Source organism: Nilaparvata lugens, chromosome 3, assembly GCF_014356525.2.
Source record: "Nilaparvata lugens isolate BPH chromosome 3, ASM1435652v1, whole genome shotgun sequence".
Taxonomy (NCBI): Eukaryota; Metazoa; Arthropoda; class Insecta; order Hemiptera; family Delphacidae; genus Nilaparvata; species Nilaparvata lugens.
The window spans coordinates 86,307,115-86,328,666 of NC_052506.1; the positions used below are offsets into that span (position 1 = coordinate 86,307,115).

Consider the following 21,552-nt stretch of genomic DNA (forward strand, 5'->3'; position numbering starts at 1 on the left):
TTCTGTATATATTTATATGGTTATGTGGTTATCTGGTTATGTGGGTATATATTTATGTTCAACGGATCTCGAAAACGTCTCTCACGATTTTCACGAAATTTGGAACATATTAGGTTTATTATATACAAATTCGATTGCACTAGGTCTCATCCTTGGGAAAACTCGCTGAACGACATTAAAAGGATGATTCATCCTTGGCTGAAACAGCTGTGGATAGTAAAAAAGTGAGTGGACGAGTGAGTATGTGAAAAATCAAAATATCGCATCCCCGAAATTCATAAGATGACATAATATAGCCAGCTGTGAAATATAAAAATGATAATTTTAGAGAATTGTGTTCTTTTTATCAATAAATAAAAATAACGAGCGAAGCTCGGTGCCCCGATATTTAAGATTTAATCTTGTAATTTGAAGACGAAATATTAATTTCCGATCAAGTCGATGGTTCTACATTCTTTCGAAGAATACTTGAAGGAATGAAGAACAGAGAATGGGAAAATATACAATAATAATTATGTTCATTGCACCATAGAGTAAAGAAAACTATATTATTTCTGTAGAAATATAAACTGTTTCTATAAATATAAACTCGATTATTTCTGTCATACCTGATTTCACTAAAATTGTGATGGGAGCAAGGATATGTCCTATGCGTTTTCAAAATAACACATGAGACTGAAATCTTGTTGAGCACAGTGGATAAAGGAATTAAACAATATGATTTTTACCAAGGATTTTGCCAAGAATTCTCCTTAATTAAAAATCCACGAAACCTATTTCAAAAGTGCACCATCGTATCCGTTGAGTCATTTTCCACAAATCTTAACACAAACCGATCATCCAAGTCGAATGAAATCAACTTGATTTCTCAAATCAAATTCTGAAATAATCATCAATTCCTTACATTGTGTGAATCAAATTAGTTTTCCATGCTCAATTCTTGAAATTCACATGCAGTGCTCTCATTACAGTGATAAAAGCTCAATTGAATACAGTTCAACAGAAAGTTAAAATCAGTCAAACATGCAAGAAATTTGATTCTATTTCTTCTATAGAATAATGTTCTGATAGCTCTATAAAATCTATCTAATGCTTTGTAGCTTTCCATTATATTTCCATGATACCACGATCTTATTGAGAAATCTATTAAGAGAGTAGTTGCTTTATTATGATGGCTTAAATGGAGAAATTACCTGTTGATCGTTTCGCATTGCAAACAATATCCCTCAGGTAATTTAAGCCGCGTTTACACCAAAGTTATTAACAAAAAAATTAATAACTTAATCCTTATAGATTCTATTAGATTGAACGGAACTTTACAAACATCTCTGTTTGAAATCATCTGTTTAATCTAATAGAATTTATGAGGACGTGAAAAAAACGATGTGTGTGTAACTAGCCTTAGGATGACCACTAACGACAGAACAATGTGTCAAAGGACATTCCTTCCAACGAAAATCAACATTTATGGGATAGGCTTCGAACGAGAAACATCTAGCTGTTCGACAGCAGCTTCTAACATGACATAAACAACCGATAAGAATAGATAAACCACTGAAAAATTACAAATTATAATGACACAATCATGATTTAACCTCAAATAGAGTGGCGGAGAAAAAATTGACAACATAGTATATTTCGCACCTAGAGCAGAAAATGAGATTTTTCCGGCTCGAAATCGGTTTTCAAGTCAGAGGCCGTAGGCCGAGTACTAGAAAAGATTGAGAGCCGGAAAAACCTTTTTTCCCGTGGTGCGAACGCTATTTTTCGCCACACAGAAAAATAAACAATATATATATATAATAATAATTGTTCAATAAGCACTTCCGAAAGCAGAAGTGGAAGGTCATAGCTCTAGCAAATCTGAGGTAATCTGAATATCAGGAAATTGTCCAAGTATTTTTATTTTTTATTCTGATTTGTCTAAATAACCTAAAAGATTATGTTCAATTATGTGGGAGGTTGAGTTTATACTTTTTTATTCTTTAAAATGACAATAAGATGATATTATAAATGTTTTAATTATTTGATAATGAACACAAATTTAATAATGAAAAGTTTTTTGATCAGCTGTTTTTTGATCACCTTTCTTAGTTCCATGTTAGCGGCCTAGGCCGGAAAGAAACCTGTTCTGACGTCAGACGAGAGTCGTCTGCAAACAATGACTTTAAGATCTACGTAGGGACTGGAAAACAGCTGCTTTCTGTGCAGTGTGGCGAAAAAAAATTGAAGATACAAAAACCTGACCATAAAAAACTTTGTTCGAAGCCTTTCGCTGATGACACAACATGTAAGACGAGCATGTGTGTGTACACATGTTCAACACACTTGTCCTGACGTTAGTGGCCACCCTTAGAAATAGATTACAGGGCTCTCAACCAATTCAACAGAAACAAAAATTAAAGATCCACCCTTAGAAATAGATTACAAGATTCTCAATCAATTCAAATTAAATCAAAAGCAACAAACAACGAAAATGAGAGATATCTTGTTTTACAATACTGACCAGACATTTTCTTGTTTCTTCCAATACTGTCCAGATATTTATTTAGGTGGAACAAATTTATAACAACCAGAGCTGGATGATACACTGAAAACTGAAGCTACTAAGGAATTGGACCACTGGCAGAATCAGTGACTAGGCTCTATGAAAGCGACGCGAATCTTAAATCGCGACCTCCAAAATGATTTTCAGCCTGACTGCACTTCCGACAACAATCAAGAAGAGAACTAGTGCCGGTTGCACAAAAGCCGGTAGAATTTTAATCGTGATTAATTTAATGAGAACCAATTACAGGCTTCTCTGATTGGTTCTCGTAAAATTAATCACAATTAAAAATTAACCGGGCCCTGGACTTACAATAATTTCAAACAAGGAAACCGAGAATCTCTATTTTACAACAGCGGGAAATGCAGAAAGACATGAAGACTAGAAACACTCCTACATTTCAATAGTGTGATGTATAATGGAAATTAACAATTGAGATGTTTAGTGATCTAGTGAACATATAATAGGAATTACAATCACAAGTGACACAATTTTTTCTAGATAATGTGATGTGGAATAGTAGTATTGGCAATTATCAAGGACACTTCACTCGAGAATATTTTCACCCAGACATAAATCAAAATGATCGAGTGTCTCATATCGCCAAGCGAACGCTAAACTTTGTGTTGACTCAATACTACAGCTTCAATGACTGTCATTAGTTTTACAACTCTTTTAATAATTATTATATAAGGAAAATAAATTATCATTTCTAATGATTTGAGCTTACTTACAATTTCATTTTTAGTTTGAATCCAGTTGAGGTTTTAATAACATTCTATTGAAAACATTTTTAAATATTACTCTTTTCAGCTAACTGTTGGCAAGTATTTAAATAATTAAAAGTTTAATAGAGGGACTTCATAAATTCTTGAAATAATATACTAATAATAATATATACATTAACAATCGACAATGAATTCGTAATGTCAGCAAAGCTTTAAAAGCATTTAATAAAGGTAAATTATCCAGAAAAGATATTTTGTTTACAAAGATTTATCACTTCCAAAATTATGGTTTGTGAGAGTTTTAAAAAGTATTTTCATCATCTTTGAATTGAAAATATACAAAATTTAGCAAAGAGGTTTCAATTCTAATTTTCCCTGTAAAATGAACAAGAGGTTCATGATAGTACAGCTGCGTTTATACCAAAGTTATTAACCCTATAGAGACACACTAGGGTGTTTCACACCCCAGGGATTTTTTTTCTGTTCTGCAGTTGACAATATCAAACAGATGGGAATTTTTGCCCAGACTAAATTAGGTTTGTAGTATTGTCAACTACTCTCCACCACTTCCAGTCAGTAATAGCATTCTACAAGGTCACCAGCTCATCTTGTTCTTCGTTTGGGGTGTTCAACACCCCAGAGTGTCTTTTACGTAGGACTTTTATCAAATACTTTTATTACAAAGATTTTCTTGTATCGTCACTACAAATGTGGTATGAGATGATGGATCAGATTGGAATAAATGCTATGATTCTCTACAACTTGAGTTTCAAAACAATAAAATGAAGAGACGTGAGTTTTTGATGAAGTTGTCATTGGTAATGATCAAGCCATCCGTTCAAACTGGATTAGGAGCTCCAACACTTAGGCGGAACATACATAAATACTTCTAAAATTAGTATAAATATTGATAAGCAGTGCTTTACTTTCGATTCCTGTATGCACTTGGAACATAAATGATTGAGAAATGAAGTATGGGCTAAGTACTTGTTTTTCTTTATATTTTTCAAAGAAGCATGCAAAATAAAATTGGGGTGTTCAACACCCCCGTGTGTCCACTGTGTGTCCACAGTGTGTCTCTGTAGGGTTAACAAAATGTTAATAACTTAATCCTTATAGATTCTATTAGATTGAACGGAACTTGACAAACACATACGTTCATCATGTGTATGATAAGTTATGTTGAATCTAACAGAATCTATAAGGATTAAGTAATTAACATTTTGTTGATAACTTTAGTGCAAACGCAGCTTTATTGAGAATCATTTATTTATTTATTAAGAATACATTACATGAAGTAAAGTACAAATTAGAAAAGGTTTACAGCTAAACGCCAAAACAAACCTCATTTACACAAAAAGTATGACACAAATGATTTATAAATAATTATTAAGAACTTAAAATTAAAAAGCAAAACAAAACTAGATAAAAGAAGAAGAGTAAACACTCACCTATTTTTAAAAAAATTCATTGTTCTATAAATAATCCAGGATTTATGTGAACATGAAATAGAACATCTCTGATTTGTTACACCGTATTAAAATGAGCAGGACAGCCCCAGTTATTTATTACAGAGGATAATAGATGAGCTGGCAACGAGAAATAGTGAAAAAGCAGATAGAAGAGAGTGTGGGTGACAGACTGTATAACGATCCAAGTGTCAGGTGAGAACGTTCTTCTGGGAACCGCAGTTTGTTTTGCACGTTTAAAAAGAAAACGACACGCAAGATCACAGCTAACTATCAAGTATGATTGAATAGTTGACAAGGTTTGAGTAACTTATCTATGTATAAATTGTGTGGAAAATAGAGAGAGTTTTCTAATGCTCAACTACAATTCAACTATTTCCAACAATCTGTAAAATCTACTAGAAACTAGACCATTGCAATTTGTGGCTACCGAGGTTTGTGTGTTTTTTATATTAAAATTTCATCTAGTAATTTGAAGACGAAATATTAATTTCCGATCAAGTCGATGGTTCTACAGTCTTTCGAAGAATACTTCGAAGAAATGAAGACCAGAGAATGGGAATATATACATTAGTCTGTTCATTGCACCATAGAGTAAAGAAAACTATATTATTTCTGTAGAAATATAAACTGTTTCTATATATAAACTCGATTATTTCTGTCATACCTGATTTCACTAAAATTGTGATGGGAGCAAGGATATGTCCTATGCGTTTTCAAAATAACACATGAGACTGAAATCTTGTTGAGCACAGTGGATAAAGGAATTAAACAATATGATTTTTACCAAGGATTTTGCCAAGAATTCTCCATAGCGAAACCTATTTCAAAAGTGCACCATCGTATCCGTTGAGTGATTTTCCACAAATCTTAACACAAACCGATCATCCAAGTCGAATGAAATCAACTTGATTTCTCAAATCAAATTCTGAAATAATCATCAGTTCCTTACATTGTGTGAATCAAATTAGTTTTCCATGCTCAATTCTTGAAATTCACATGCAGTGCTCTCATGACAGTGATAAAAGCTCAATTGAATACCGTTCAACAGAAAGTTAAAATCAGTCAAACATGCAAGAAATTTGATTCTATTTCTTCTATAGAAAACTGTTCTGATTGCTCTATAAAATCTATCTTATGCTTTGAATCTTTCCATTAGCTTTCCATGACACCACGATCTTATTGAGAAATCTATTCAGAGAATAGTTGCATTAAATGGCAGTAGACGGCTTAAATGGAGAAATTACCTGTTGATCGTTTTGCATAGCAAACAATATTTCTCAAGTAATTCAGAATTTGCTTCAAACGAGGAGTTATTCAATTATTATTAATAATTAATTATTATTAAAAAATTCTGATTTTCAAAGCAACTTTCAATTTATTTCCATCTGTAGACAAGGAGCTATTTGTTGTTCACAACACTTACAAGTGTAACAATGGGAGTTAATCTCACTAGCCACCCAAAAAACAAAATTGGATTACAATTTTGTTCTTTATTGGAAGAAGGCAGACAGAGAGAAAATATAGGGAAGCTTCTCTAAGAATAACAGAGATAGCCTACTCAGTTGGGAATTAGCAAATCGATTTCCTTGGCGCCGCATTCACAGTTAACGACTTGTAAAAAATTAATTCCGTATCGTTGCGGCATCTCCTTGGAAACATATACTAGAGGACTAGACGGGAAATCCGACTAATTTCAAGACCAAACATGGTAATTTTCAGATAATTTGTTCTCATGAACGAATTTGTACAACGTGTAATTGTATTATTTTATTATCTTTATTTTTATAATTTGCAAGATTGTTGTTGTGATATATCTACTGTACTATTCATAATTTCTGATTATGTGTAATGTATAAATTGGAAGAATAAATGAATTTATTATTATTATTATTATTTTCAAATAATTTGTTCTCATGAACGAATTTTCAACAATCTTAGAATTTATCCATAAGTTCTAGCTAATCATATTATATTGCTTCTACAGTGCTCTCTTTCCAAATTTCCTCTCAAGTCTGCATGCACCAATAACTCACATGCATAAACAATGCATACAAGAGTTTACTTTTCACTGAGACAAACTAAACATTGGTTAGCAAAGAACCTGTAAAGTGTATTTAAAAAGAATACAGTTTATCAATTGAATGCAGTTATTCATTTCCCATAACAAAATAATATGTAATTTGTTCCACAACATACAAAACATCGAGCTTCTCAACAAATATATTTATAAAAATTCAGAGACAAATTAGTAGAGACTAATAGTCTAGACAATTCAACGGGAGTTTTACTCTATGCTTGTAGTCTCTACTAATAATAATAATAATATCGAGTAACCTGGCTGGCTCAGGTCTGGTGTCAGAGTTTTCAGGTCGCAGCTGATCAATTTCAAGGCCTCTGACATGACCTAACGACTGCTTTTAAATAGTCTCTACTATTTCTCTACTACTACTCGTCTATAACCTACGTCTACACTTATACTCTGTCCAAACTGGCATGAGCGCTGAAAGATTAAGCCGACCCTCGCTCCCCCACGCGCAGGCACACACGCCCGGCCTACCTGCGCCATTGATATACTATGTATACTACGTAGTAGTCCCTTTACTTACTCACACAAAAGGAGACTGTATTTGTGTGTGTGAGTAGTAGGAGGGTCGGCCTAATCCTTCAGAGCTCATGCCAATTTGGACAGAGTATACAGTTCCTACTATAGGGTTGGGCAGGGAGGTATGGATGATTTTAAATGACAGTTACACACTCATTTTTAAACGCAACTCAAAATTTATTTTTTCAGAGTGTACCTTGGATGTTGCCATTATAAAAATTTGAGAGGAAAAAATTCAAACATTGCTTATGTACAAAAAATAAAATATGTTAAATGCTGTCCGTTTTTGTCCTTAAACTCCTCGAGGAGTTGTCCATACTCCTCTGAAGCATTGCACGTGGTACCACTCAAATTTCTTGTGTGATTGTTTCACTAAGGGCTTCAAGGGTTCGTGGTTTGTTTATGTATACACATGCTTTCAGGTAGCCCCATAGAAAATAGTCACAAGGTGACAGGTCCAGTGACCGAGGAGGCCACTCCACATCTCCATGTGAGGCGTCCAGGGAAAGTCTGCCTTAAAATTCCATAGCTGCTCTCGATGGCATGTCACCCCATTTTGTTGACACCATTCCGTATTGACGTTGTTAAGCGGTCTTCTCAATTTGGCAGGAAAAATTCACGCAGCATCGTCAGGTAAACGATCCGTATTGACAGTGACGGTTCGATCGTTTTCTCGAAAAAAAGTAAAGGCTAATAATAAGTTTTATGGGGCTACCTAAAAGCGCGTGTATACATGAACAAACCACGAACCCATGAAGCCCTGAGTGAAACAATAACACAAGAAATTTGAGCGTATCACTTACAATGCTTCAGAGAAGTATGGACAACTTCTCACAACGTCTACAGGAATGTATGGACAAAAACGGACAGAATTAAACAGGTGTTATTTTTTGTACATAATCAATGTTTCAAGTTTTTCCTTCCTAATTTTTTTATAATGGCAACATCCAAGGTACACACCAAAAAATTTTTTTGAGTTTTGTATAAAGATGAGTGTGTAACTGTTATTTCAAATCATCCATACCTCCCTGCTCAACCCTGTATAAACTGGGTCTACAAAATGAAAAGGGTTGTCACTGACCTGGCGAATGGAGAGTGCCGGCCGGCGAAGTGGTGCCCGGAGTGAGTCTGGACATCTCCAGCTGACTGCAACTGCCCGAGTCCTGGTCGTCTGCACTCCCTCCCCCAGCCACACCCCTTCCAGTGGGCTGCCGCAGCATCTGGAGGCGAGCCGTCCCCGTCTGCGGCACCCTACGCACACACGCACACACATGCACTCACTAATCACATCCCGGTCTACACAGTATAGAAGAAGACTGGCAGTTTTGAGCTCAATTTTTGGTTACAACGTTTCATGAATATCTAGTAAATGTGTGTGTCTTTTTTTATAAAGGATAATGTCCAAAAAACCCTACAATGAGGTCCAAGTCACAATTCATATTAATTTATTGATTTGAGATACACAATCTATATAAATAAAAATCGAGCCTCAAATTTTGACATTCAATAACTTTTTTATGTGTGCACCGAATTCGATGATTATTTTTTAGCTGTGTTCGTTATGTTCAGGACCAGGGTTTATGGCCTATCAAATGTATAATCCGACTTCAGAACTCTTTCCTACGGTTCTTCTAATTTTACATGTAATCCTTATGGCAGAAGATTTGTGAGCTGGCCACACACAGAAATAAAAATTAGCTGTTATAATCATTGCGTCATGCAACAGCCGTCAGTAGATAGTAGACAAGAGTGTGTGCTGCTACATAACCGCCCATGTATTTTATTCTAAACGCCTCAACTAGAAACAAAATGACTGTTCTGTGTGTAACCATCCAGCAGTGCGGCCTCAGGTTAAATACTTACATGCTCTTAAGACATTGCTTTGTTTCGAATAATTGTGCTGTCTTCGGTGTTCAGAGCTAATTGATTTTTAGTAAATGATTTATTTTGCAGTTGGAAAATTATCTATATAAATAAAATGCTGCATCGCGCCTCCTCAGGTAAAGTTTGTCATGAGATGCATTAAAGTATTTGGCGGTACGAAGTTCGCCAGGCCAGCTAGTACTTTAATATAAAAGTTGGGGTAGACTAACAGGCCAACCCAAAACTGTTCCTCCGCCGAATTTGATTAATATACTAGTCCATGAAGGAAGTTATGTTTGATAACAGTGAAGAAATATAGAAGAACAGCGAAGCCGATTCTCTGCCTTGTCACTGCCTTCTATAGAGAAAAGCTGATACTTTTTGTGTAGTTGAGAAGTTGATATTGTGGTAAATTATTCATATTACAAAATAATAAAAGACTAAGAAATTGTCAAAAAACCACAGATTTATTGATACTTAGAAAGACCGGTTTAGGTTATTACACCATTTTCAATCTCATTGTTTATCAGAATAAACTGATTGAGTTGTATTGATAAACTTTATCAGAGATTGACAATGGTGTAATAATCAAAACCGGTCTTTCTAAGTATCAATAAATCTGTAGTTTTTTCACTATTTCTTAGTCTTTTTCATTTAATTTAAAAGCTGATACAAGTATATCTGATGTAATATCGATTGTTCATTCTTGTCGTGAATAATCAATTACATTTTATTAGTCAAAAAAACATATCTTTCAATGATTAAATAATCAATTTTCATGATTGGGACTTGATATACTGTCAATTCATTATATTTCAAGACTTTTAAATACCGATCTGCGGAGCTAGAAAACGATAGCGCCATCTGCTTTGTCGATTAATGAACAATGATAAAATCACCAATGTTAATGGAATACCGCCGTTATAACGTGGACCTCACTATAGGTTTGTGGGTGGTTAATGATAGGGATGATCAAGAAACCTGAATGAACTTAATTGAAATTGATACAGGTTAGTGCGAACCAGCATTGACAGAGTAGAAATTGATGATAGATGGGTGGTTATAGCCATCCTATATACTATCCTTGGATGGCATCCATACCATGCCGGCGCCACACTCTTGCCGAGTGTGTACAAATGAAGACTAGCGGGAGAGTGTGGATGGCTATATCATGCCAACGCTCGCCTTCGCTTGCCTTAGCTCCAATTTTTGTCAAGACGAGACAAGGCCAGACAAGCGAGTGGTGAGCCGAGCATCCACAAATATATCCTGTCCACACTCTCGTCAAACATTACGTGCTTGCAGCAAGCGACTCAGCAAGAGTGTGACCTGGCATAAGAGTTCATAATTTGGCAACGAGTGTATTACCAGGCAGGTATAGTATTCAATAGTTCTAGACCTGGGGCCTGTTTCATAAAAGTTACAAGTCCTGTAATACAGGAGAATCACCATTCCAATTACATGCTCAATATAGCCGATAAAATCAGCTGTTCCTGTACTACAGGACTTCTAAATTTTTATGAAACAGGGGCCTGGTTTCTAGGACACTTATAAAATTTCGAATGAACTATTATACCTTCTCCTTCTTATAAACAAGGATTAGGTTATAACCTGTTCCGACTCATATCTAGCCAATTATTCAAATAAACGTTTGAAACTATACAGCCTATAGATTCAATAAAGAATTGATGGTACAATGAATTCAATGAGTGTCCTAGAAACCGAGTCTCAATGTTTATTAAGTTCTTTGAGATTAATGCTCGTACACCTACAGTCTTCTTCTATATAATATACCGTGACTACTATTAAAACCACAACCACTAAAACGGCTGAACTATATTTGCGGTTACAACACCATACAACCGACACCATGTGGCTCAGTGGGAACAGAACTACTGTCTACTAACATTAAGTCTAAACCCCAGTCACCCAAACAGTAAACTATAATTAAAATGGTAGACTGAGGCCCGGTTGCACAAAAGCTTTTTGAATTTGAATCATGTTTAAATGCCACGCGATGACGCGAACCAATCAGAGAAGGCTTTTTTGAAAAGAAGGTTTCTCTGAAAAGTTCTCGTGACATCTAATCACGGTTAAATTCAACAGGCTTTTGTGCAACCGAGCCTGTAAGTGATATCTTCAACTTTATCAAATTCATTCAACTTTATCCAGCATTTGAAATACATTCAACTCATTTCGATATACTGTATGATGAATATTTGAAGTATGAAGGTAGCAGTAAGTAACTGTTGGACACTCAAGATAAGCAAGTGTGGGACTTGAAATATTGAAGGTATCTTAATATAAAGATAAATAGATTCAGAATGAATATTCAATTAAACGTATTTCATTCAGATATACATTTTTTTCAGACAAAAATCCTTCTTTCAAGCAAAAGAATGCAAAACACCTTATAAGAAATTCACCGAGCACAAACTAATATCTGAAATCCATGGGGTTTCAACCAACAATCATTGATAACAACCTATTTTTGGAAACGAAGAAATCAATAAATAATTATTGTTTTTAATGAGACTGCAATAATTAGTGAAACAACTGAAAAGAATAGTCAATCAATTGATTTCTATTACACGGTTCACTGATTAGATACTCGAGTAGTCTAAGGTTATCAACCAACAATTTTGTCCCTTTTTTCTTTGCTCATCAATGAATAATAAAATAGTATTTTCTTCACCCTCAAAATAGTGCTTGTTCATTAGTTACAACTACAACAACTTTACGTGGAAAAAAAATGTATTTGAGAACAGAATCTACTGAAGTTTTTGAACTGTTTAACATGTATTAACCCAATTGTTTTGTCTGATTTTGTATTTGTTTCTTTATTGTATGTTGTGAACTTGTGTATTTGAAGGATGAATATATATTTGTTAACAGAGCCTATTGCAATTGATTTTTCCTCTACCTACTGTCTAAATAGCCTACTTTACTCCCTGAAACATAATACTAAAGTGTCACTATTTCGCTCTCGGTAGTAAAAAACTGAAAAACTCCCTAGGGAGTAAAAGTAACTCCATTTGATTAACATGGGAAGCATCTCTATTTTAGAAACTTACATTTGAGATAGGTAAGAAGGTCTAAGCTCAAATGAGGAAGCTCATAGAGTAGTCATTAAACCAACTAAATTCAATAACTAAACCAGACATTTGATCAATATATGAAATATATGTTCCATGCTAAAATTATTACAAACTTCATATCAGTATACTATAAAAATTTATAAATATTTTCTTTTATATTCCATGTTATTCGAAATACCAACCAACGATTATTCCTCATTAACTAATCAAATTTGAAACGGGAACTTCATCATAGTGTTGTAGTCGACAGATAGCGCTGTCGGTGGTGAACTGTGTGGTGAACAAGACAGCTATTTAATTTCTAAGTTATGTTGTAACACATTCTACTGGTCACGTAAGTTTTTTAAAATTATTCTATTCGCAGTTTTTATAGAAATGTAGGTGGAGGAAAAATGTTGTGTACATCACGAGTGAAAAATATTTTTTCTCCCTCAGGAAAATTGTTATCCTCAGTTTCGCCTCGGGCTTCAAACTTTTCCCTCAGGGAGAAAAAACAGTACTTTTCACTCTAGATATACAAATAACTATTGTTTGATGGCAATGAAATTATTATTCTTCTTTACAATTGTGTGGTGATTGATGTTTTGGTATTTTTCCATAATGAGAACACAAATTGAAATTGTAAACCACTTTTTATTATTATAAAAGTGTATATTATAATATTTTATAATAATAGAAAGTGGTTGACAATTTCAATTTGTGTTTTCATTTTATTATTATTCTTATTTCTCATTTGGACACTCAATTTCCCCAGCATTGATAAAGTTGATTTTCCTAATAAATTTTGGAAACAGAACACTGAGATGGGTGAAGCACTACAATTTTTCCGAATTCCCTTCAAGTTAAGTTATAAGAGTAACAGAATGGGAGAAAGGAATGAAAACTTAAAGCAAACACCACTTAATCCCAATAAATTTTGAAAAAGGAACACTGAGAGAGAGTTGAAAACACTTCAATTTTCCCGATTCCCTACAAGGTGGGACATGCCAATAAGGGTAAAAGAATAGAAGAAAGAGATGAAAACTTAAAGCAAGCACCACTTTTTCCACTGCATTACCTAAGTCTGTTTTGTAGCAAATTTTATGAGTTGAGATTCAGGTAACTATTTTCCACAGCTCGAATTCCCAAAAGACATGGAGAAAATGTAAGAAACAGCACCATTGATAAGGCATGAGCTCAATGTTTATCACCAGTGAAGCGCCAGGATACCTGGATTGTGAGATTTTGGAGCAGCTGAACGCATAAAATATGAACGAAAGAGGGAAACTCATCTGAAAACTGAGAATGCTTCTATTTCAACGATATATTATGAGAAAAGCGGAAAATGTAATCAAGGATTACTTGATCTTCAATCAGTTCTGCTAAGATGGTTGAATTCAGATTGGATATACCGTGAATTTTGGGTTCAAAATGTTTTTAAATAACTTGATTAATTCAATATGAAGTGATAATTAAGTAGTGTTATATTTAAATATAGTTTGGTGTTTTTATTTCTCTAAATTCAAAATGTTTAGCTCAAATATATTTTTGGACGAAAATTGAACTTGAACGTTTTACAGTAGAAACATTAACTATTTTTTGGATATTTTATCAATTTATCAAAATTTGGGAATGGAATAGATTTGGGCCAAGCCTGTTGTTCCTTCCTAATCATATTTATATGATTTGTGATTCTGTCCACGAATAAATGAATAAAGTTGATTTGAATAAATTTTAATTTGAAGATGTTCAATCTGGAAGCCTGAGATAATAAGTAAGACTTTATTCAATCTTGAATCAGTTTTTGAAGATAATTTTTTTTATACTACAAGAAGAAGCAGCAAAAATTAGAGCGGATCATAGAAAAAAAGTTTTTCATATATGAACAAATGGGTGTTTATTGATTGATTCATACAATAAGTACATCATCAAAATGATAAGGAGCGAAAAATAAGGTAACCTTGTGCTATTCCTCCCCAAATTTAGTTAAGGTTACACATAGTCCGAAATAGGTTAGTCTTGTAGTTGTTCACTTCACAAAATTTTCAGTCCTTGATTATTTTCACAGTATTTAAAATTTACTTCATGAGTTACAACAAACAGTCGGTTAATTTTATATTACGTTACGGTGCTTCTATTAGGATACGCAAGTATTTAGGATGTACTCAATGGTATTATTATTATATAACTATTATTCTCTATTATTATTAACTATGCATTATATTATTATTATATTATTAACTATGCATACTCTATTTAATTCCATCTGTATTATTATTACTTAAACACAATGGCACTTGATGTGCCAGTTGCACAAAAGCCGCTTAAATTTTAAACGTAATTAATTCCACGAGAACCAATCAGAGAAGCCTTCTTATGGAAAAGGCCTTCTTTGATTGGCTCTGAAATTAATCACGGTTAAAATTTAACCGGCTTTTGAGCAACCCGGCCAATGTGTTCTATGTTTCGAATACGAAGAAGCGATTACTCAATCGATACTCACGTGAAAGTTCCATAAGGAGAATTATTAGGTGTACTCATATCCCTACTTTTTATACAATATCCCCCATCATAAACTCTTCAACATATTTACTACCCGAATTACAAAACCTCTCAATCGATTAGTAACATTAATAACCTTTGAATTTCATAATGAATCAAGAAACAGAAGATATGCAACTATTTTAGTTCCATCAGAAGTAATCCTCACATTGAAACCTTGCAAACCGACACAATTTTCAGACCGCGTTAGCTCACACATTTCAATTCAAATTATTGCCACTATGCGTTGACTGGGTAAGTGCTAGTACTAACTAGTTGATCACACATTTTAGAAGCAGCTTGACGTTCGTTCGAGTGTTTGAGATGATTAAGGTGGGGAAAAATACAAGAGGGAGAGACATATGAAGTGAGAGGGGAAGGTGTCTCAACACAAGCTGAAACGAGACAGTGCATAGATATGAAATTCAATTTGAAACCGTAGAATACGTTAATATGAATCGTTAATATGTAGATAACGTAGAATCGTTAATATGTTATCATTGATTTATTGAATGAATTGAACAGTTAATATATACGAGCTAGATAACGTTTCAAACTATTTGGAAAAGATTGCAGTCTGGTGACAGAAAGAGTTAATATTTAATTATAGTCTGATAACAGGGGTTACACAACAGTATCTAATAAATAATTACTAATTCATCAATTTGTTATGCGAGGTTTTGGAAACTATTCTGAAGGAAATAATAATGTGATAATTTTTTAAAATTGGAAGTAATGATTGGCAATGAATGGTAATGAATATTGTATGACTGGTAAGGTAATGAGGAAGTAATGAATCTATATATATATATATATAAGCGAAATGGCACTCACTCACTGACTGACTGACTGACTGACTGACTCACTCACTCACTCACTCACTCGCATAACTAAAAATCTACCGGACCAAAAACGTTCAAATTTGGTAGGTAAGTTCAGTTGGCCCTTTAGAGGCGCACTAAGAAATCTTTTGGCGATATTTTAACTCTAAGGGTGGTTTTTAAGGGTTTAAAGTTCGTCTTTTAGCATGTATATTCTTCTTCTCCCAATCTCTTAATTATAATTAAAATTTCCATATCATATGTTACTATAGAACTATAATCTAGATAGAGTACCTCTTCGAAACAGTTGTTAACTGGCAACTAATTAATAATTTTGTCAGGTTCGCATTAAGTTGAGTTGACTTTGTTAGGTTGGCACCAAGTTGAAGATTTAATGCATTATCGCGGAAAAATTGATTGGGCACTGCTACTTCAATCCTGGGAATATTATATTACTAGCCGTCAGGCTCGCTTCGCTCGCCATATCCGTTTAGCCAGACGTTTAGTCTGGACCCCCGACTGGATCGTCCTAACATATGATAAAAATGCTCAAATGAAAAATGCAGGCGAGCGAAGCGAGCCTGCTGATCTCATTCTTGGACGATCCAGCCGGGGGTCCAGGGGGCGGAGCCCCCTGGCTAGACGGATACGGCGAGCGAAGCGAGCCTGACGGCTAGTCATATATAATCTTATGTTATTCAACGTGATTTGATATCGGGATATAATAACAGAACTTATGAACTAACGAATATTTAATAACAGAGGAGCAGAGTTATTGGAATATTAAACGTACTGGAATGCTGAATTGGAAACAACTCAATTTAATATCATAGACATCTTTATAATATAATAACATATTCTATATTTAAGTTTGAAACATATAAATTGAAATTTGCTTAGTGGAAAAATATTATTTGAGTCAAAACTTTATGAAGTGGAGAACCACAAGATGTAACCTATTCCAAACTATGTTACTATGTGTAACCTTATCTAAATTTGAGAGATACTTGATATTATTATTGACCGAACGAAGTGAGGTCTAAGATTCAAGTCGACTGTTTGGCATTTCTCTTAATGTTTAAATGTTTATATGTTGCGCATTTACGGCGAAACGCGGTAATAGATTTTCATGAAATTTGACATTGCGCATCGACGTATATGCAAGGTTTTTGGAAATTTCGCATTTCAAGGATAATATAAAAAGAAAAAGGAGCCTCCTTCATACGCCAATATTAGAGTAAAAATCAGACCAGAGAATAATTCATCATAAATCAGCTGACAAGTGATTACACAGATGTGTGGAGAAGCCAGTCTATTGCTGTATAAGGTCTATAGTTTCAATCAGGTACTTGTGGATGAGAATACTGCGTGAGGTCTACTGTTCACAGAACTACTAGTTTAATTCATCTTACTTTGCCAGGTCTGACAAAACCTATGGCAAACACTTATAAAATTAAACAAAACAAAAAATAACACTTCTAAATTAATTTAAATACAAATATAAAGAAAATAAAAATCTCACTCACTTGAAAGTGAAAATGGCATAAATGTCTGAAACATGTTGTGATAAAAATTTTCAAAAAAAAGGGTACTGAGATTTTTATTTTCTTTATATTTATATTACAAGTAGCCCTATACAGAAAAGAGATAATTAAATACAATATATAGTGAAAATCATACAAATGATGAAACTAATGTAAGCTACTTAATTGGATGGGCAGAATGCACAGGAAAGTCGAAAATATGAAAGGTACAAGTGGGAGGATATTAAGGCTTGTTGAGGGGTAAGGATGTAGAATATAGAGGATTATGGATTGAAAGGAACCCGGATTTTCGATGGGGTTCTACCACTCTAGCACCTTGGGTTTTGGGACGCTATAGTATGAGCTAGTCTAATAGTGTCTCTAGTCATAGAGAAACAATAGCGTAAGTAGATATCCCATGGTATAGGGAATTTATGTCGCAACTTTTACTGTTATCTCAAGCCGATTACTGTCGATTATTGTCAATTTCTACTGTTTTGTTAGGGTTAGAGTGTATGAACGGCACAATTTGAGAGACTACCAGCGTCATACAGCTGCATGGGAAAGAACTACTGAACTATCGGCTTGGGATAACAGAAAAAGTTGCCACATGAACGCCCTATACCATGGGATATCTACTTATGCTATCGTTTCTCTATGCTCTAGTGTACTAGAGAGGTATCGTACATAGCACAAGGTTACCTATCTATTTGAATGATGTACTTATTGTAAGAATAAATCAAACAAAGACTAAATACTGAATCATTACTAGCAAACCATCAAACAGAAATTTCCATTCATTAGCAGAAAAGTGGGAATTGAAATGATACAATATCATACCATTTATTACCTGTTTCGGACTATGTGTTACGTTATCTAAATTTGGGAGAGGAACAGCACAAGGTTACCTTATTTTCCTCTCCCTATCATTTCGATAATGAACTTTTTGTATAAATGAATAAAGAATACTCTGATGAAACCTGGATTATTCAAATTTGTGTAAAGTATAAGAAAACTGAATTTCGATACAATAGCTGTAGTAGCACAGAGAAATACGACTATTAGTGAAAAAAGTTCAAGGAGTCAAGCAAGAAGAGTTCCACAAAACCTCCGAATTGGAAATAAAATCTTTCAAGGTGTAAGGAACTTCAGTTACTTGGGGGTTGAACTGAATAACGAGAACAAGATGGGTTACAGCATAAAGCAAAGAGTATTGGCTAGAAATAGAGCATACTTCAGTAACATGAAACTTTTGAAGAACAGGCTCATATGTAGAAACACGAAACTTAAAATATATGAGAGCCTAATTCGACCTGTTGTAACGTACGGCTGTGAATCTTGGACGTTAACAAAAGAAGACAAAAACCATTAAGGCGTTTTTGAAAGGAAAATCCTGAAAAAGATTTATGGTCCAGTTAAAGATTGATTGATTGATTGATTGAGTACTTTATTTATGTAGATTAAAATATATACTGGCTTATACACTTATATACAATAGCTTACAATACAGCAAAATTATAGATGAATTTACGTAATATAGACTAAGAAAATAAATGAAAAAAGCAATCTGTAATAACTGTAGATAATTATATTGTTTTGCATCTACATAAATTGGCGGAGCTTTGGACATATCAATGTCCATTCTTCGGAAAGAATATTAAAAATATCCTCCCCACTAACTCTCTACCAAAACGTTAATTTCATTAATTAAACTAAGGATTTAGTTTAACTAAAGATGGAGAGGAGTGGAGGAGAACTAATTCAGAGCTTGAGGCATTGATAAGAGGCCGAAATATTGGAAAATTTATAAAGGCACAGCGGCTTAGATGGTTTGGACATATCTGTACCTCTGTAGAGTGAACGAAAACAGAATGCCTAAAATAATATTCAAGGAGAGGCTATATTCAAGAAGAAAGAAAGGAAGGCCGAGAATAAGGTGGGAAGATGAAGTGAGAGACGATCTCCAAAAAATGGGATATAGAGGATGGAGACAATTAACAGAGGAACGAGAATCGTGGAGAGCTGTAGTAGAGGCGGCCAAAGCTCATATTGGGCTGTATTAAAATTTCAACTGGAAGTGATAACCTGACAGCTTGGGAATCAGATAAACAGAAGCTACAAGGGAAAAACAGAAGCTGTGAGAGGTTGTACTGAGTTTCATGAATGAGAAGGAAATTGGAAAATTCATGAGGTATGAAAGAAGTTGTGAAAACCGTGCAAAAAGAAAACAAACAAGAAGGTAAGGAAATGAATGAAGGAGAAAGGAGATGGTGGTGACGGAGTAGGAGGGGGAAGTTGAGGAGGAGGAGGAGGAGGAGGAGGAGGAGGAGGAGGAGGAGGAGGATGTTGAAAAGGTGTTGGCACGCCAACTACTATTAGTTGACAGTTGAAAGTTTTGAATGAATTTCATTTTACCATTGAATTATTATGTAGCCAGCTGATGAAAGAAAAACTATCGCATTTGCTAATAACACCGTACTCTAACTCTAACCGTAAATCAAGGGCTTGCACTAATACACCAGAACACGAGTCCGAATTAGCCTCCAATCGAAGTTGTTGAATAGATAATTTCTGTGTTGGAAGGAAGGATAAGCAAAGCAGCCCGGCTTGGAAACTCCGCTAATGGAAAGTTAGAGAGGGGGTGGAAGGGGGTTGTGAGAGGGGATGGGGTAGGGGATGATGGACATTTCCCAGGGGAGGAGTCGAACCGATCGGACATGCTGGAAATCGCAACCAAACCACAAACAAATAGCCAAGTCAGCGATAGCATTAATGAGGATCAATCCTCCCCAAGCTATCCAAGGTAGTAATTAGTCTACCGCACCGCAAGGTCATCTGTAATCAACGTTGTTTATTGACTGATGTGTGAGAAAAAGGTTTGAGTGAATTAAATGGTTACTAAGATCTTGTATGAACTATTCCAGTAACCTAAGGCTGGCCACTTATGCCTGGCGCACACCAGTTAGTCAAGACAAGACAGGATCAGACACGTTTAGTCACAATACTTCACATAGCTGCTTATGAAGACGTCTAATTGCAATGACTAATCAGAGTTGCTTCACATGGCTGCTTGTGAAGCAACTCTGATTAGTCATTGCAATTAGAAATGTGAATTATTGTGACTAAACGTGACTTGTCAAGACAAGACTAGTTACGTTTAGTCACAATACTTCACATAGTTGCTTATGAAGACGTCTAATTGCAATGACTAATCAGAGTTGCTTCACATGGCTGCTTGTGACGCAACTCACACTGATTAGTCATTGCAATTACGTCTTCATAAGCAACTATGTGAAGTATTGTGACTAAACGTGACTAGTCTTGTCTTGACTAGTCACGTTTAATTACAATACTTCACATGTCTAATTGCAATGACTAATCAGTGAGAGTTGCGTCACAAGCAACTATGTGAAGTATTGTGACTAAACATGTCTGATCATGTCTTGGCTTGTCTTGACTAACTGGTGTGCGCCTAGTCTAACGGTTCAACATACATGCAACACAGTCGCCTTACAATGTTGTGTCAACACAGCTGTGATCAACTTTTTGAGGTTAGATTTTTCTATGTCCAATTTTTGTTGATCACTTTTTCTTAGAACCAACCAGCTGTGCTAATAGTAAAGTTGTGTTTCTTTTCTGGCTCAAAATTTTTTTGTTGTTAATTAGTTTTAAAATATCAAAATTAAAAATTTTTAGTTTAGTCATTAGTTTTGAAGTGTAAATTGGACTTTTTGAAGTGAAAAGTGGAATCTAACCTCATTCTTTTTTGAAACTTTTATTTGTAAAAATTCGGGAGAAGACAGTTTTGGGGTATGCCTGTTGTCTTCTCCCAATCATATTTCAATTATGATTTGTGATTGTGAATAAAATAAATAAATAAAAGCTTTCTCTGATTGGTTCTTCGCTGCTCTATTTGAGGTTAGATTATTTTTCTATCATTATAATCTGTAATTTTCTAGTGGTTTATTTATTGTTATTGGTTGTTTATTTTATGTTGAAAGCCTCTCCCTGATGATGAGACTCACACTGACTCGAGTTGATGAACATGACATGCATGTTCTACTGTTAGTGACCAGCCTAAGATTGATTGAGACGTGTGGACTTGAAAACCAAGGGTCATTGAAACCAAGTAAGAATTTACGAAACAAGCTATAAAATAGTTCGTTGTTGGTTATCCATCTTGTTTTCACTTGAATTATTACTAATGTAATTTTATATAACTTTATGTTTTGTCATCACACCAAGAAATGTGGGTGGTTTTCATTTAAAAGTTATATGAAAATACATTAGTAAAATAAACTAGTTGATACAAAATTGTTATGATAATAAGATACTATAATTTAAAAAAAAAGTTTGATAATTCCTTCACAGTATAAT

The 21,552-nt window shown here is 34.4% G+C and overlaps 1 protein-coding gene across 3 annotated transcripts in view; it reads right to left on the reverse strand.

Moving 5' to 3' along the window:
* The window catches only part of LOC120350616 (probable phospholipid-transporting ATPase 4), a 101,420-nt gene that overhangs the window by 16,934 nt on the left and 62,934 nt on the right, over positions 1–21,552 (reverse strand). For 2 of the 3 annotated variants that reach the window (XM_039424900.1, XM_039424899.1), the window contains exon 2: positions 8,432–8,601. In XM_039424900.1, coding sequence (XP_039280834.1) covers positions 8,432–8,570 — 139 coding nt within the window. In that variant the 5' untranslated portion in view covers positions 8,571–8,601. Of the gene's footprint in view, positions 1–8,431; positions 8,602–14,793; positions 15,074–21,552 lie in introns of those variants that run through there. The other variant, XM_039424898.1, reaches the window with a different exon arrangement.